Source organism: Peromyscus maniculatus, chromosome 1 (genome assembly GCF_049852395.1).
Source record: "Peromyscus maniculatus bairdii isolate BWxNUB_F1_BW_parent chromosome 1, HU_Pman_BW_mat_3.1, whole genome shotgun sequence".
Lineage (NCBI taxonomy): Eukaryota > Metazoa > Chordata > Mammalia > Rodentia > Cricetidae > Peromyscus > Peromyscus maniculatus.
Window position 1 is genome coordinate 163,628,785 of NC_134852.1, and position 18,345 is coordinate 163,647,129.

At 39.4% G+C, this 18,345-nt stretch overlaps 2 protein-coding genes across 2 annotated transcripts in view; one reads left to right on the forward strand and one right to left on the reverse strand.

Annotated features, from left to right (window-relative positions):
* LOC143270372 (membrane-spanning 4-domains subfamily A member 4D-like) overlaps positions 1-18,345 on the forward strand; it is a 51,881-nt gene that overhangs the window by 1,219 nt on the left and 32,317 nt on the right. The gene's annotated exons all lie outside the window — the stretch shown is intronic.
* Positions 482-12,301, reverse strand: LOC143270374 (membrane-spanning 4-domains subfamily A member 6B-like). The gene is made up of 7 exons (XM_076560177.1): positions 12,145-12,301; positions 9,958-10,120; positions 8,683-8,817; positions 6,496-6,552; positions 3,468-3,671; positions 1,841-1,942; positions 482-1,071 (listed from the first exon to the last, which is right to left on the reverse strand). Exons 2-7 carry the CDS (start codon positions 10,102-10,104, stop codon positions 985-987), a joined length of 732 nt encoding a protein of 243 aa, XP_076416292.1. The 5' UTR covers positions 10,105-10,120; positions 12,145-12,301; the 3' UTR covers positions 482-984.

Here is an 18,345-nt window from a genome sequence, read left to right on the forward strand (position 1 = left end):
TCAGGTTTTTGAAGTATGACCAGATGATTCTCTGGATTTCCTCAATGTCTGTTGTTATGTCGCCCTTTTCATTTCTGATTTTGTTAATTTGGATGCTCTCTCTCTGTCTTTTGGTTAGTTTGGATAAGGGTTTGTCTATCTTGTTGATTTTCTCAAAGAATCAACTCTGTTTCATTAATTTTTTGTATTGTTCTCTTTGTTTCTATGTTATTGATTTTACCTCTCACTTTGATAATTTCCTGGCATCTGTTCTTCCTGGGAGACTTTGCTTCTTCTTGTTCTAGAGCTTTCAGGTGTGCTGTTAACTCACTAGTGTGAGATTTCTCCAACTTCTTTATGTGGGCACTTAGTGCTATGAGTCATGTCTTTTTTTATTGATAGACAGCTGAGGGATATCAAAATGATGTGTTTATGTATCACAGGGGACTTTATCTGTGCTTAAAGGCAAAACAACAACAAAAACTGTTACAAATAGACCATATAATCACAGAAATACTTTATTTTTAAACAAACAGCATGTATAGTTCTTGAGACTTTATTACAGGTCATTTGTTTCTATGTACTAATGAATAAAATTGATATGATGAAACACCCATGCCAACACAGAGATTCTGAACACAGGGACCAAATGGTTAACTATTGTTGTTAACCATTAGGGAACAAGAAAATGTTACTCCTTTGTTCTATCACAATCCCCTGAAACATTATTTTAGTTTTCCAAGAAATAACTGTGGTTCTTTGGCCACTATTTGCAGGTCTGAGCTTTGGATGATGCCAAGATCATTAAAATCAAGACTGAGTCACTGAACATACCCATTCAACACATTACTGGTATTCACTTTTTAAACTTTTTAGGAAACTTTTAGGAAGTTTCCACATTTTTGGAAACTTAAGCATTGCTGCCTTGTGATGGTTGGATTTTCTTCATTATCATGAAGATGGACTCTCTGCTGTAGATTTGCAATTTTTTTATTCTTAAGAAACTTATTGTTTCTCATATGCAGGGTTACAAAGTGACTTTGATTCCATGTTGGATCCATTATTTGAGTTATGAGACAGGAAAATCACATTCTAGAATAAAGAAAATATGTGGTTTCAGATTACAAATGAATATATATATATATATATACATATATATATGTATATGTGTGTATACATTTAGGAAGGTAGATAGATACATAGACACATGTAGATACATGATAGAGTTTCATTCAGTGTTGTACATAGAATTTATAGCTGTTCCAAGATGAGAATAACACCTCATTATGTTATGCACATATTTGATGTATATCATCTAATCTTCATTCTACCCTCTAGCTAAGGATCTGGTTAGAGCAAACCTCTCTGGTTCAGTTACTGAAGACATGCACTCTGAGAGCTGGCTGAGAAGGGTTATACATGATTATTATACATCATTGCCTTAGTATCTTTGATGTAAGAAAAATTCAAGTGTGCAATTGGTCTTTACCAAGTCAAGGATTTTAATGAGACTAGTCTCTGTAGGAGAAAGTATTCCTACTTAGAAGGGAGGCATAGACCCCAGCAAACAGCATAATCCCAGGAGACAAATTTAACTTCTTAGAGCCTCAGTTCCGTTGTCTGCAAAAGGGAAGGAAAGAACCAGGTGATGTGATAGTGTCACCTGTTTTTATGTCCAGATAATCCACATCAGCTACACAGTTACCTTATACCCCTTCACCTACTGTCCTACATTTCTGTCCAAACCACCTGATGTTCCCATCATGGTGACTGATTATTCTATCTACATTGATGGCAGCATAGATCAGCACATCCCAGAGGAACACAGAACAAGTTTCTGGGAGGCCTGTAGCATACTCACCCGAGAGAAGTCAGAGTGATCCTGTTGCCACCACAACATGGTAGTGAGCACACCCATACCAAGTTCTAACACACTGCAGATCAGCATCAACAAGAGTGCTCCCTAAATTCAGGAGAAGAGAGGTTGGAGTGACTCAGTCAGCTAAAGCCCGCATGCCTTGGTGGGAAGTGACTGTAGAGATGAAACCATCTCCACTATCAGAGAGTGAAGGAAAGGACACCATGAAGAAGTGAAATGGATTCCCCAAACCTAGGCTTAAATTCATGCCTGGTCTCCGTGAGGAGAAGTGGGTGAAAATGACAAACTAAGTCAACAAAGCCATTTCAAGCCACTGCTTCTCACCTGTCTTGGGCAGGGATCCCTGACTACCCTGTTCACATCAATGAGGGAGAAGAGAGGAGAAGTGACTGCCAGGACAGTTAGCAGCTCCTGCTCTTGACTCTCTTAGTGGGAGGCTGGGCAAGTCTCTGCTTCTCTGGCTTCTGGCTGCCCACTTATCATATATGTATAATATTTCCTCCACAGAGACTTGTGAGGGCTAGTGAGGTTCTGACTGTGTCAGCTTTTTGTAAAAGTCATCACCGACAGATCTTTCTTCTTTGGGATGTGTTTCTTTGGCTTTTCTTGCGATGGTAAAAGGCAGAAAAACAATCCAATTTCTATAGTTTGTAACATCACAAATCAGCTCAAAGAAGGGCCTAGGTTAAGAACACACAGTCCATGACTTCTGTCTTCATGAAGGTTGCTTGATAGGAAGGAAGATGAATGTCATACTGTAAACTCTTCATTTGTGCACACACAGGCAGAGAGGAGATAGAGAATGCCTCCATCACCTAGACACTGTCCCAGCAAATACACTCAACTCACTCTGACTTACAATGTGAAACTATCCCAACATGCTCTCATGCTTTGTGGTCCATGCAGATTCCTCCTCAATGCTTCAGGTTTCTAAAGTCAGGCTTAGTTATTTCAGATGGTAATTTACTCCCATTGTTCTGTATCTAACTTGAATATACCTTTTCTTATTGTGGTTTCTTAATAAGGAAGACTTACTGAGTCCAACTCTGCAAGGAACTGAGAAAGTCTGAGGTTGACCAGACATGACTATCTGGCCACTTTCCAGATGTGCTTTTTCTTACTTTTATTCTCATAAGGGAATAAATATTCTGCAGTATCTTCACTGTTGTCTTTCTAGGTTTTCATTCTATGTGTTGGAGGCCAAATGTATGTCCTTGGATGTTCTGATAGAAGGTACATTATTACTATTAGTCATATTGCATTACTTCCTTCTAATAAAATGGAATGGGTCAAAGTTCTTGGTTTGAGCTCTCATAATTTATGCTTCTAAAGTTGAAACTTTTTTTCAATTCTTAAAAAGCTCTAATAACAATCTTTATGGTTTCACCACCTACATTATTTGGCAATTTTCCCACAACTTCTTGCTATTACCATGTAAACCCTTACTCTAGACCTTTAATTCCAGGCTCTTCTCTACCTTTACTTTATTCAGCCCCGACTTTCCCCTAAGATCTCAAACCAGACAGAGTGAAAGATTTTCAAAGATAGGAAAAAGATCACTATTTTGCAAAAACTAAAAACTTTCAATGCAGTCTTTAGAAATACTTACAGTCAAAACAGCCTTGGGGGTAGAGCAGTCATTGTCGACTTCGAAGGGATGATGGTAGTAATGATATTGAGTTGGTTTAGGTGGCTTGCTCTCCTTACACTGCTCTGAGGCAGGATGCAAACCAGCCAGGCTGACAGAGAGGATAATGATGCCGATGAAAGCAAATAAAACACTCAGGATGTTCATAGTCAGGCTGCCATCCACCTGAAATGAGCAACAGGTTACATGTATACCTCTTAGCAAGATGTTGTACCACTTCTCTTTATTTGTCTTCATTAGCAGCTCAGAGATTAATAATTTTTTCCCTATTCTCCCTAAGTCGTAATTGTGATCACTAGAAAGAGGAGAGGCCCTGGTTTTCCATCCTTATGTTCCCTATGCTCCATTTCCTAGATAATATTTGCTCAGACCACTTTACCCAACCTTTACCACATGTATCTGGCCCAAAGAATGTTTAGAAACACACAAACCCAAAGCGCAAATGGCAGTTGGGTGGGCAAACAGGATTTCAATGAAGAGAAAGAATATATTCCACTGGAAAATCTTTACCCATGACTTTTAATGGAACCCCATAACAAAAAAACCTGGAAAATTCTCAAGACAGTGTGAGCAAAAGAGGTGGCACAGACACCACCTGTGTTTCCTGCCCCTCCACATTCTCAGTGCTGTGGTTTGGATTTCTTGTGGCCTGAGACCCATGTATTAAAGAACTAGTCCCCAGGTAAATGTTACTGTGAGATGTTTGAATCTCTAGGAAGTGCCAAGCCTCACCTCCTGATCAGTGGTCATCAGAGAAGAGCCTGCAAAGGGGGTATATCAGAAACGGCACCTTCATTTTAATCTCTCTTTTCTTCCTTGCTGCCATGTGGCACACACCTTTGCTCTCTTAGCATGAGACACTCACTCCTTATCTCCAAACTCAGAACAAATGGATCTACCAAAAGCATACCCTATTGAACCTCCAAATTATGAGCCCAAACAAAGCATTCCTCTTTTGGATTTGAGTTATCCCAAGAGTTGAACTTGGACACACCTAATAACAGCTAATATACTCAGAATAACATACTCTGATTGCACCCCACACATTGATGCATTAACCACACAGAAAAGGCAGGTAAAGCAGTTCATTCCTGAATACTACCTCAGAAGCTCATATGACCAACGGTGAGTGTGGGGACTTTGTTCTCAGTGTCTTTGGAAGTCTGGAAAGGCTTATGATTGGCTATAACCAGGGCCATGTGGGGGTGGATGTAGATAGAAATCTAAGCATGTGACTAAGGATATTGTCATTTGTGGAGAAAGTGTGAGACAGAATGAAACAGATTTGGAATTAGATGTTGGTAAATTGAGGCCACAGTGCCAGAGTTCCGCCGTCTTTCATTGTTCTTGAGTACTCAGTTCCAGTGTTCACTTTGGATCTCATCTCTACAACTTTCATAGTGTCAGCAAAATAAACAAACTTTTCTCAATAGTGGCTTCCTTTCTTCCTCAACTTACAGAAAATGAAAATTGAGCTAAGACCTCTCTGAAAGCTGTGGTTACAGGTAAGTATTTCCAGGGTGTACCCAGATATCTTGCACTGGAGTGTGATTTAATTTCAGGATATTTATTTTAAACTGATTGTATAAATCACTCATGATTTGGTGTTTTTGAGTGCTACTTTCCACAAATAGTGACTAAAGTCAAACTCTTGGACTCCTCTAACAGTTGTTGCAGTCAGGATGCTGATTGTATGTATGTTCTTAGAACAAACTAGGTTTATTCTAACTGACATTCTTCTTTAGTTTCCATACATAAGATGAAAAGAACATTCTCCAGCATAGGTTAAATGTCTTTCAGAAGCCTTATTCTACTTAGAGACTACCTATATCCTCCATTGCTTTTAGATGTGGTATTTTACCACAGCAGCAGAAAAGTAAGTAGTACCCTGTGTATTTGAGAAACTGGTTTAATCAGATCTTGACAACTAAATCCCCAAGATGTTGCATTACATGGCATTCTCTTCCATGACTTCCCGAAACAACTCCTTGAGGAATGTGAGTTGAGTGATGACTAAATGAATCTTTACATATCTCAAAAACTCCTTCCTATAGTCCATCTTTCTCCCCTCAATGACTTCAGTTTTCCCCTGGAAAAAGTTAAAAGTCATTAAAGTTAAATTATTAGCCAAAAACCATAACTACTAAGATTTTCTGAATTCAAATATTCTGTTCAAAAATGCATACTCAATCCCAGCAAAAGCATTATCTTTATGGAGATATGAATGAGAGATGATTCTCACATGAACATTTTATCTGGGATTTTTCATAGATTTTAACTGGTGAGATTATACAGTATAGCCACAACAAATACAACTCTTTAACAACAAGGACATCAGCTTCATTACTAAAGAGTAAAATTTTAAATCTTTTATGTTAGATTTTTCATTGCTATGACAAAATGTCTCATATAAACAACTAAGCACCAAAATATATTTTGCTCACAGTTTCAGAATCTCAGCCCATCATTGTGGTGTTGGTGTGGCAGACAGAACATCTCACAGCATGGTAGTCATGATTGCCATGGAGGTCATGGAAGCAGAGTGAGAAGATATCTATGCTAAGCACATTTCAACATCTCCTGTTTATTCCATCTGGGTATTTATGCTAAGGGATGATACTATCACATTTTGGAAATAGAACAGCCTCAGAGGTATGCTTTATTAATCTCCTAGGTGCTACTCAATCAGGTCAAGTTGATGATCAAGATTAATTATCAGGGCCTGTTGCCTACACAATTGGATCATAAGAAAGCAAGAGTTTTACATGAGATTCCTTGGCACTGGTCTTGGGCATAAGGCACACTATAATTTTGGTTACTATGACAGGAAGAATATGTTCTATGCAGGAATATGAAGAACCCAGAATTAGCTCGTGAAGAAAAGAAGTAATTATTGTAGAGCTTAGTTTGTAACTTCAACGTGGAAAGCCTGGCCATGAAGGATCTGGATTTCATCACCATTGGTTCAGGTTGTGACTCTTGTACTCACCAAAGACTTTGTTGACTTTGTCTTCGTGATAACTGACAGAATTCCAGAGATGATAAACTGCTCAGACAAGAGAAAAACATTATCACATCAATTTCCATGTACAAAGTGACTACAGTGTTACTCTCTGGGTTTTACGACAAACTTACGTGGAAAATCCTCAAAGAAAAAATGACCAATGCTAAACTTGTGTTCCCAGAGGAGTCTCTTTGCCCATGTACTATTCAGAAAACACCAGAAAAGGTAGATTAGAGCAGAAATCTATCCCATTAAAATTGGTAAAAACTTTAAGAGGTAATAGAAAAAATATTTTGATAATTGGAAAGGAAAATTTCAGAATCAGATGCTTTTAGATCTTGAGGCATTGGTCTATGGGGAGAGAGAATGGAAAATAGCTATGGGATTTTTGTCCCTTCTTTCATTAAAAGAGCTATGCCACTCTGTATAAACCATGCAAACTTCTCTCAGTAAATCTCATTTGAACATGTTGAAGTATCTTTTTTAACATGCAGTTTTCAATGTGCTAGTATTTTAGTGAGGAGTTTTGCAGCTATCATCCTTTAGAATGTTGGCCCACTATCCATTTCCCGTCACGCTTTTGGCTGGCATTACACCATTATCCTAGTGTCAAGACAAGGCTGGTGTCCTAAAATGAGTTTGGGAGAGTACATCTTTCTTTCAGATTTTTGCGATAGTTTGAGATCAACTTGCACTAGTTTTGTTGTTGTTTTTGTTTTGAATAAGGTAAGATATTAACAATCACAGAAGAAAAGAAATAGAACTTTCAGTGGCTGGTCCGAGAGACTAAGCGAAATGCGAACAAAAGGAAGCATAAGGTTGGATGGTGAGAAACCCTTAACATGATTTAGAAAATCAAGAAATAGAAACGTTTTTTAAATAAAAAAAGTAGAAACTTTGTGCTTTCTATTCTCTAAAGTTAAGTAGCTTATCCATATAAATGAATGCTGAGTCTTTATCTCTGTGATGCTAGGGTCTGTGCATTCTATGCATGTGTTCAACTGCTGAGCTACACCCACAGCCTCACATGCAGAGACTTTCAATATAACTCTTTTATTTATTAAAAAATAAATAAAACTAACATTTACAAGTGCCTCTTTTAATGCAAGGGATGCTAGTGATATGGAAAGAGTATAATATGGAGAGGAGGAAAAAATAAGATAACAGCCTTGACCTAAGAATCACTCCATCAGCCCCATGATCAGGGTTAAGTCAACAGTGGAATGTTGTAAATAGTATGCACCCTTCATAGAACCAGACAGTATGGCATATCACTGCTGTCACCTGAACAGTCACCATTCTGTGCTCATTAAAGATTAAGAAGATATCAGACAAATTCAAACTTAGAAATATTTCACAAAAATCTTGACCAGCACAACTCAGAAACTGTCAAAGTCACCAAGGATAGTGAAATCCTAAGAAGATCCAAATGAGGAAGTCTAGTGGAGACTCTGGAACAACTAGTGGAATGCAGTGTCTTTGAATAGAACCTGGGACAGAGGACATTCATGAAAAACTGGTGGAATCAGACATTGTATTGACTTGAGATGACTAAAGCAAAAATCATCAGCACAACAGAAGGAAAGGTGGAGCTGTGGATGCATCAAAGAATGAAATGTAGGAAAGGAGAAAAAAATCAGCTGCAGTAAGGAGATGGGAAGCCTAGGGGACAGGAAACCTCACTTGTGCTTGAGACTCATCTCAAGAGCTGTTCTCTGAGACAAGGATCTTCATGTTCTCCTGACCCCAGGCATGGAGCAGTCTCTAAAGAATTTCTAGTCTATCACCTCAAGTGCCTCCAACAGAGCCAGATCCTAAAAATGATTCTTCCTGCAGGGTAGTCCACTGGGTGTCACTGCACTATACAGAAAGCTCAAGACCATGTGGATTCCACTTCCTGGACATTTCTGTAAACCTATGGGGCTATTATACTCATCATAGCTCAATAGGGTGAGATGAAACAGTGATTTCACAAAAATGGTTATTTGAAGTAGATGAATAAAATCTTCAGAATGATGTAACCTCTGCTACAATACACCAAGACTTTCTGTGGGTGACATACAGAAGAACAAAATCTACCATTGACCTCTTTCTCAAAGTAGACAGAAATTGAGATAGGTGACCTCTCCTTCCTCTGTTCTCCCCAGCTGGCTCCCCACAAACTCTACTTACAAACAAGGCTCCTACAAATGGATAGCCAGATTTTAACAGGACAGAAAACACTTGGTTAAAGGGTGGGATTGTGGAAACAGTTGCCAAAATGATGCCGAGACTCAACACCATCACACCACACATGATCTGGATTGCCTGTTGAAAGAAGAGAGATGTGAGATCATAAACAGTGGTGACAAGAGAGACCTTTCTACTCCTCCCATGGTGCTCATGTATTGTCACCTTCTACAATGTCACTGTTAGCACTATAAAAGCTCTGGGGTGAAAGAGAGGAAAGTTCTTCTGGAGGAGATGTGGTTCTGGCACAGCCTCAGGCCACCTTCAGGTATTTTTGTCCATGACCCCCTGGCCATGCTCAAGACCCTTCCTAGCATCTCCTGGCTGGGGCTGAGCTTTGAGTCCCCAGTTAACTAGTCTCCTGCTCCCTCTACTGGGAAGAGGAGTGATCTGAAAGTCCTTCCACCCTGAGCACATTCTGGAGGAAACCTCTTCCTCATCACCCAGAGCCCATAGAACACATCATACAGCCAGACTATCTGCCCAGCTCCACAGAGGCTTCAGGTGTCCATTCTGGGGGTCCCTAGCCTCTCTACTAAAAGGGCAAGTTTGTCTTCCTGACGTCCTCCTTTCCCTCACAGACTCACAGCCCTTATAATTTTGGATAAGCAATTTTTAAAGTTTTGTTATATGTACTTCAAAGGAATCCAGGTGATGGTATGCCCAAGGCAAGGCCATCGGTTCCATTAAGTTCTGAAACTGGGTGACACAGAGGCCCATGAAGATAGTGTTAGGACAGACAACACTGAAAAACAGCACAAAATATATGTTCTTTCTCATATCTTCCCTTTACCCAATAACGTCCCTTCAGTTGGTTGGGATGAGCACATAGGGGCAAATGAATGGTGTTTTGTGCCATCTCTTCTTTCTAAAGAGGAGAAGGGTATTCTACACTCAGTGATCACCGATAATGTATCTACAGATTATTTTTATAAATAAAATACTAGCAAGTACTCTCCAAAAATGAAAACAAAAAATGATTTAAATAACAAAATCTCAGTGACTCATTTTTGCAATTAGGGGAAATACTTGTCAATTTTAGGAAAGTCTTAGAGATAAGCAGCTTGCCAAAGGCTTTCCACTGGTCTACAGACCACTCTGTGATAACTTTGTCAAAACCAAAGGCTTTCCATACCCCAAATCTATTTCTAGTCTTAAGACACAGTGTCTCCTCTCTCCGCTCTCCACCCACCCTAGAGTGTTCTGAGTTGGATTTACCGCAATCACTTTGATCTCCGCCTTTAGATGTTTCTTCAGGCTGTCTTGCCTCTGCTGGGCAGGATGGGGCTTGTCAGTTTGGGGAAAGTTGACTCCATTTGGTGAAATCACTGTGACAGTCTCATTGGTCACAACTTGTGGGATCATGATGGAGCTTCCACAGCTGGAAGAGAAAATGCACTGAGCTCTTTAAAAGAACTGTGATCATTGTAGGAGTTTTATTGTTTTACTTTGCTTGTTTGGTTGGTTGATTGGTTTTGTTTTATGTTTGGTTGTTTGCTTTTATTTGCCTATTAATTTGAGAGAGAGAGGGAGAGAGAGAAAGAGATCGAGAGAGTATGAAGTTTAATGGGAAGGGAGGACCAGAATATATTGCATGAATTTTCAATAAAAAATTAAATACTTTACTCTGAATACAAAAGAAAAATCCAACTAACCAACAAAACAAAACAAAACAAAAAACCCAACAAACCATGCTCCCAGGTTCTGCTGCCACCTCCCAGACTGTGCATCTCTCTGGATTCTACGACCTGTCCTCTGTCAGAAGAAGCTGGTGGTACAGAGAAATGAAAAACCACTATACCTTGGGTTCCTGAGGTCTTTCCTCATAGTATTAGACACGGGCCACTGATTTTTTTTAGATAATAAACACATCATACAAAGGGACAGCATGAACCCCCAGAGGTTCCTGTGTTCATACCTAAGTGTTCACACAAAATTTGCAAAATGTAGCTCTAGCTCTTTCCTCAATTCTACCTAGTTCAAGCGCATTTTCTTTATTCAATGACTTTCACCTTCAGGTTACTCTGCTCATCATGAGATATTAAAATTCAACCTTCAATGTTTTATAATTTGTGCTAAATAGTACTCAAAATACTTAATCCCATTTGTGTATTTTGTGAGTCTAAAAGAACCACTTTTAGAATTAGCACTTCATATTTTATCATATTTTCGAAGAAGTGATCTTGCAGCATTTTCAATCCTCAAAACAATCCTTTCTGTCAATGAACAAAATCATAATCAGTAAGAAAAATCCAGAGTCAAAGTTTTGATGTACATGTGGAAGTAATTCATGTTTGTATGGTGACATAAAATCAATGTTAAACAAATATTTAAAGTTCTTATTATTAATCAGTTGCCTACACACAGTTGGGTGCTGGACCCCAGCTGTCTCTGACTCTGTTTCCTCTCCCATTTTTCTCATCTGTCAATGGCATCCTGTGTCTGATTCTCTTTAGTGTGAAGAAGCAGCTGGTTGCAGTGGTGTGGGGTCCTGAAGTCATAATAACCTGAGGTTCAAGGTTAGAACAGTGTCCTTGTTAACTGGAAGGACCAAGTTACCTGTGGAATTGGTTTCTAAGCTCAGCTTGGTGTTGTGGGATATTTTGATCACACTCTGACCCTCCCAAGACTGCCCAATAAAGTTATACTTTGAATCAGGGGGCAGAGCCAGTGACTAGCTGACTGGAATTGGCCATAGAGAAGCCAAGAATTTGGATAGTGAAGATGTACAGGGAGCAAAGAGTAGCAAATGGAGTTTGAGCTTCCTCTTAGTACTGGGACAAGAAAAAAGACATGACTCTTATGGTGTTTCTGGCCAAAAAGCAAGGTCAGCTAGTTCTACTTAGCCTCTCTGAGCTAGCAGGCTTTCAGGCCAGCCTTTGATTTCTGTGTCTTATTGACAAATACAATGATAGAGACTTAAATCAAACTTACATACCGCGGCTGCAGCAGAGCCGGGGCCATGCGACCAGAAGCCCTGCCAGGCCATGACCTGAGTAGCCAACAGGGTGATGACTGAGGGGCTGCTGGGGGTGGCAGATGATAATTAAAATATCTGTAGATTCATGTGTAGCCACTAAGCCGACAGAAAAACACCAGCTTGGCTCTCTTTTCTCTGTGCCATTCTCAGCCTTTAGGCTGCCCAGTTAGTGAATGACCTGAGAGCCTTTTTAGGTACAAGAATTATGCTCCCATTAATTACATAGTCTTAGGGCAGTGACCAGCAAGATCATACGGCTTGAAACAGCAGGGACAGAGGTAAGTCAGATGTCCCGTCCCTTTGCCCATTTAGTTCTGAGGTGCCCCAGAGTCATTCCATCTCTTTCATAAGCATCAACAATTTCCCCTAAAGAGGACCCAGAAAGAGAGTGCTGCACAGGAGAAAGCCTCTTCAGGGTTGCCTACCTGAGCCTGTGTGCCTCCCTGTCTGCCCCCGCAGGGCTCTCAGGATTCCCAAGAGCTTTTAGTGCTGGGTTCTCTCAGTCTGATCCTTGGTTCTTACTCGTGAAGTTCTGCCTCTCCCCAGTCCTTCCTCTTTCAGTGTTAACTACCGCACAGGATGTGATGCTTACAGACTGTGGCCGTGCGAATGTAGCTGCACTTCCTATTTCTGAAATTCCCCAGAACTTCAGAAAAATCACCAATCTAAACAGCGCTGGAAGTGTGTGGGGTGGTGAGCTCCAACCCCACCAGCTCCAGGTCATGTCCAAGTCCACGTTCTTGAACCTTAGTTGTCTAAGAGTTAAAGAGAGAAGAACAACAAGCCAGGGAAACCCATGAGATGAGAGAAAGTGTCTTGGAAAGGGCTGTCTTGCTTCTATGTAGTATTTAATGAACAGTATTGATTACTAATGGTATTTCCAGTCATAGTAATATTGATGAATAAAACATTTCACAATATACAATAAAGTATAATGATAATAGTAATCATGACCTTAGGCTTTGAGGGAATATTTAATAATATATAATCAATTGCAATAATTGAACATATTACAATACTTTTGGTACTTTTTAATATATATATACACATGTATATATACATATATATATATATATACATGTATATATAAATTCCTCAGCCTCTGAAAAAGCTACATGCAACCTTGCAGTACTCATTGATTGCTACCCACTTTAGAGCTCTTCTAATTTTCATCTTCTAACTTACTTCTAGACCACTGGACTTCTCTGACTGTGGAGGTGCCCAGGGAATAACTGGACACTACTAGGAAAGTAACCTATCAGGAGAGGAGCAAGTGGGAAAATTTCAACACACCATGAATGACTTCAACAATCCCACACTCAGGATGCTGTCATGAAGACAGATGTCCTTGTGGCTTTCAGGCACCATTCAGAAGCTGACTTTGACAATAATTAATTGTACAGGGAACTAGAGCCAGATGCAGCAACTTTACAGCCACATTCTGGAAACTTCCAGAAAGAACCCAGGGATCCAGCATGAGCTGTCACTGTCACATCGGAAGGTTGTGGATCCTGCAGTACCTGCAGGATCTCTTCTGATGAAGTCTTGCTTCAATTCTAAAGAAGACTGGGAGACTGGATTCTCTAAGAAATTCCTAGAAAGGGGCTTTCTGACCTGGTGTTTGTCCTCCTTTCCCAGGATGCCTGTGGCCACTGTCCTTTACCTATCATGCCCTGTGCCCTCCTCACTGTCCCAGGACCCAGTGCATTACTGAGATACAGCTACTTTTCTAAGCCTCTTGGGGGCAACAACACCCACTTTTGTTTGCAGGAGAATTTGCTAATAAACTGGTTAAATCTGTCTACTCAAGATTCCCTCTCCAGTCTGTCTTTCATCTCCATGTTCTCACAATTTTAAATATACTTAATGACACTTAATGGAGTTCATGAGATATGCATGTAAGACTACTATCACCAAGTCCTACATAGTGACCTAAGAGTGGTATTACCACATATTTTCCCCATCCATCTATTTCCACCATCAATCTCCTCTTCTCCCCATCCTAGGGCTTCTTTATTTGGGAAGGGGACTTCTATACGCTGAACAAAAAGCTGCTCTCTCTAGTCTCAGCTTAGTTCCATCCTGCCCTTATACCCTCTGAGTCCAGTACCTGTACTTGGAGATAAGAAAGTCATTAGCAATAACACGTTCTGTTTAGTCATCTAGGCTCCACTATTTACAATCTTTTATTCTCTCTAAGCACCTTAGCAAATGTTCTGCTCATCTGCCCATCACCCCCAATGGGAAATGCCTCTTCATATTCTGCCTTCATTTAGGATTGCTATCTTCTCTTCTCTTTTCCCAAACCAACATGTACCATCTCTGGTGATTAATCATTTTCTCTTTGGTTAACTCTTCTCCACCATAGACTACCTGCTGTCTGATGTTTTGTAATATGCTTTTCTAATTGCTATATTTTCTGGATTTGATCCTTATTTTCCCTTTCTAAGTATAGGCATGTGGAGTTTAACTTGCCTTAATTCTATCTCAAAATAATTCTCCTAACATCTTGATCTTCTTCATGTAATAATCACATCTCATAACCACCTCATAATAAAAATCTAAAACTAAGCTTCTATATTTAGTTTGTCTCTGCTACTCTTCACCAGTCAGATTTCTATATTACTGCTACCCTCCCCTACAATGTTATTAATATTCAGTTTTATTAAAGACTCAAACACTCAATATATCAGTCAAACTGTTGTCTGTTTAACTATCTTTTAAGGTGTTAACAGCTTGAACCAATTTCCTCTTTGGTCTTTTGATGTAGGATCCTGTGTAGCCCAGGTTGGCTTCTAACTCTCTATGTAATGGAGGCTGGTCTTGTGCTGGGATCTAGGCACACATGCCCAGATCTACCAAATGTGGAGTAGATGTTTATATACATGTGTTATACATGATCATTTCTTGTCATTTCCATTGACTGCCTTTAAACTCATATTCATCAATTTATTCATCATCAGTTTATTATTCATTCATCATACATGTCTTACTGAACCACAGATAAACCATAGGTTCTCTGATTTTACCTATCCATCTGACTAGACTGAGTGACTTAATACCTACTAGTCACCAATTGATAATCACCACTGAACAATAACTATGTCAGTGAATGTACTGATGAATCAACAAGATGCATCTTTTTTTATAAAACTTTATGTCTTTGAAAAACCATTATCAGTGATGATGCAAAATATTTCCACATAGAATGTTAGAAAATTGTCTCACTTATCCAGAGGGAACTGTTTAGGAGGCCCCCAGGGAGTTGGACCAGGACCTGTCCATGGTGCATGAGCCAGCTTTTTGGAACCTAGGGCCTATGGAGAGATACTTTGCTCAGCCTTGGTGCAGGGAGGATGGGACTGGACCTGCCTCAACTGAATCTATCAGTCTGGGCTGACTCCCCAGGGGAGACCTTGCCTTGGAGGAGGTGGGAATGGGGGGTGTGTTGCGGGGGAAGGCTGGGGGGTGGGAAGAGGGAGGACAGGGGATCCCTGGCTGATATGTAAAATTAAATTAATTATAAAATAAAAAATATTTATAAAAACGAAAAAGAAAGTTAGAAAATTATCTATCTATCTATCTATCTATCTATCTATAGATATGGAGAGAAAGAGAGAGACAGAGAGAGAGAGGTAGATTTGGTGGATGTATATAATGCCCAACTATAGCTGTTGGAGATTTTAAAAAGAACTATGAGCCAAATATTGCCCGATTAAGTTTGTTAAATTCCCAGCCTGCTTCCTTTTTGTTTTCATGGTTGTAGACATACAATAAAAGCTAACTTATTCCTCGATGACTTTTCAGAAGGAATGTGTGTGAGACTGTGACAAAACACAAGAAACTGGGCGTAGATTCTGGAACTACTGAGAAATATTTTTGATATGCATCTTCTCTGGCACATGTGTGTAATTTCCTGGTTAAACCTGTTGACTGTTTGTTCTTTAGAACTCAGCATCGCTTTCTGCCCTGTTCACTGTAGAGCTGCAATCACCCCAGTAGGGAGACAGTAAGGTTCCCTAAGACAGGTTCCAACAAGATATGGAAGCTGTGCTATCTTCTGTCATCTTTCTGTGTTGGATGAGACAGAAAACAGTCTTGTAGATCACCTCACTAGGGGCCAAGCATCTTATCCTTTCAAGAGAGAAGCTCAGAATTGTGTTTTCTCCCAAGTAAACTTCCAGAATAAGAGTGGAGACAGAATAAGAAAATTGAACAAATTCTTTACAGTTTTGTAAATGAAAACTTGTAGTTAGAGGGAAAATGTTTTCCTTTCCTCTACTTACATTTTCTGTTATTCTTTTCTATTCTCTTGGTAAGGAAAGAACTAAAAAAAAATCCCAAGTGCTTCAAATGGAGAAGAAAAAATGCATTATTTTGCAATAATATTGGTCTTGTTCATAATGTCTCGTGGCTAAATTGCGATTGGGAAATAGGAAAAATGCAGTTGCGAATGCAGCCTGGCCACCTGCTCCAGTGTCGACCAGATTCAGAGAACAAAGGGCGAGAGTATAGCATAAGCACTTTCATGATCTGACTGAGACGCCTCATGCTTAGCTGAGAACTCAGTTCCCATAATGAGAACAAGGAAGTAACACAAAGAACCAAGAAAGAATCACTTGAAAGTCAACAGAATTGGGCAAAGTGTTGGGATTCATCCTGAGTGTGACAATTTACCTACTGGAAGCACATCTGTGGCTTGTCTGAGTCTGTAGCATTTGAGTAACCCCAGTAAGTGTCTCATTTTTCTTGCTTGAAACAGCTTTAGATCAATCATTTTCTTATTGGTTCTGGTCTTGAATCAATTGCTTTGCATTTTTGTCCAACGTATTGTTTTTTATAGATAAATTTACTTCATTTTACTTTTTTTGTGTGATGTTTATATGTGCACCTCTTGTGTGCCTGGTGCCTGCAGAAGTCAGAAGAGGGTTGTGAACCACCACGTGGTGCTGGGAACTGAAACCAGGTCCCCTCCAAGAACAACAAGGTCTCTTATCTGCTGAGCCATGTCTCTAGTCTCATTTGTTATGTTTATAGGGTTTTATTTCTGAGAACTCTCTTGATATACTATATTAAAAAGTTAATTTAAGATTACAAGTAAAGAACTAGCAGCATTTTTGTGGTTTTGGTAAGTTTTTGGCTTTTGGGACACATCAGTATTTGAGGATTGTGTCCTGGCTGCTTGGAGATATGCAAATAATTTAAACTATACTATGCCAAACTAACACGGGCTCTAGACTTATTCCATAATTAACTGTAAATATTGACACATATTTAGAATCAATTTGGCTAAGAATTTATTTACACTTATTTCTTTCAGGGAAATTTAGCCTGATAGCAGAGTTTTTGTACTTTGCTTCCAACCAGAAAGGTAACACGAACATTCAACAAATAGTAACTGAACTAAGAATGCCCAGGAAAATTTTAAGAATGCTAAGATCATTTAGTAAAACTTGTTGGAGAACATAATATTCACATGTACCTAAACAATCTGTCTACTGGTAACTTCTCAGCAATGAATTTGCAAATAAATCTTTATCATGATGACAGAGAGTGGAGAACACTTTCCTTCCATGGGATGTTTATCTCTCACAATTCTGGAGGCTGAGACTTCATGATCAAGGCACTGACACAGTCTCATGTCCAATGAGAGCACCTTTAATCTACAGATAACTGCCTTCTGCTGTGTCTACATGGCAGAAGGGACTGTGGGAACTCTCTGGGATCTGCATCTGTGGGCACTGACATCATTCATGAGTGACCTGCTATCCTACCTTAGACACCCCACAAATGCCCTGTAACACTGCAAGTTAGGATTGCAACATCTGAATTTGGGGGAGAATTTCAAGGACATGCAATTTTTACAAAACAATCAATCTAGACTAACTCCTCAAATTACAAAATAATATAAGAACAGGTCAAAATGAAACCAGTGTGGGAGCTGACCTAAGCATCTAGATGATAGCACTCTTAAAAGACTGGAAAGGCTGCTATATTTATAAGCCAACAAGATTTATTTGAATGTATGTGTAAATGTAAGATATAGTATTCTAGACAAATTTTCTATAATTTGTTTACATATAAAAATATATACTTTGTGGACCTTGGTAGAAAGTTTAGTAGGAATTTTACACTAGACTATGTTTATAATCTTTGGAATGTACTATTAATAATGAGGTTATATAAGTATATTAATTACTTTAGTTAATGGCTTCTGCAGGTATGGTCTGTAGAGGGAAATGGTGGGGCAGGGCTGTTGCTGCAATCACATGTGGCAGGGTCTCTCAGTGAGGCTTGCCCGGAAGCAGAAAGCTCATGAAGAAGCTGGAAGGCAGCAGAACCTTCAAAGCCAACCTTTAGTGACTCACTTTCACAAGCTAGGCCTCATATCTGAAAGATTCAGCAGTCTCTCAAAAGAGTGGCACCACTTAGGGACCAAGTGTTCAAACATGTGAATCTGTAGGGGACATTGCAGATTCAATTCACAACAATAAGAAACTGCTTTCTTAGGTTATATATAATACATACATACATATGTGTGTATCTGCTCCCTGTATCTACACTACACATATGCTATAATACATATTCACATGCATATGATATATATGTATATATAGAGACAGACA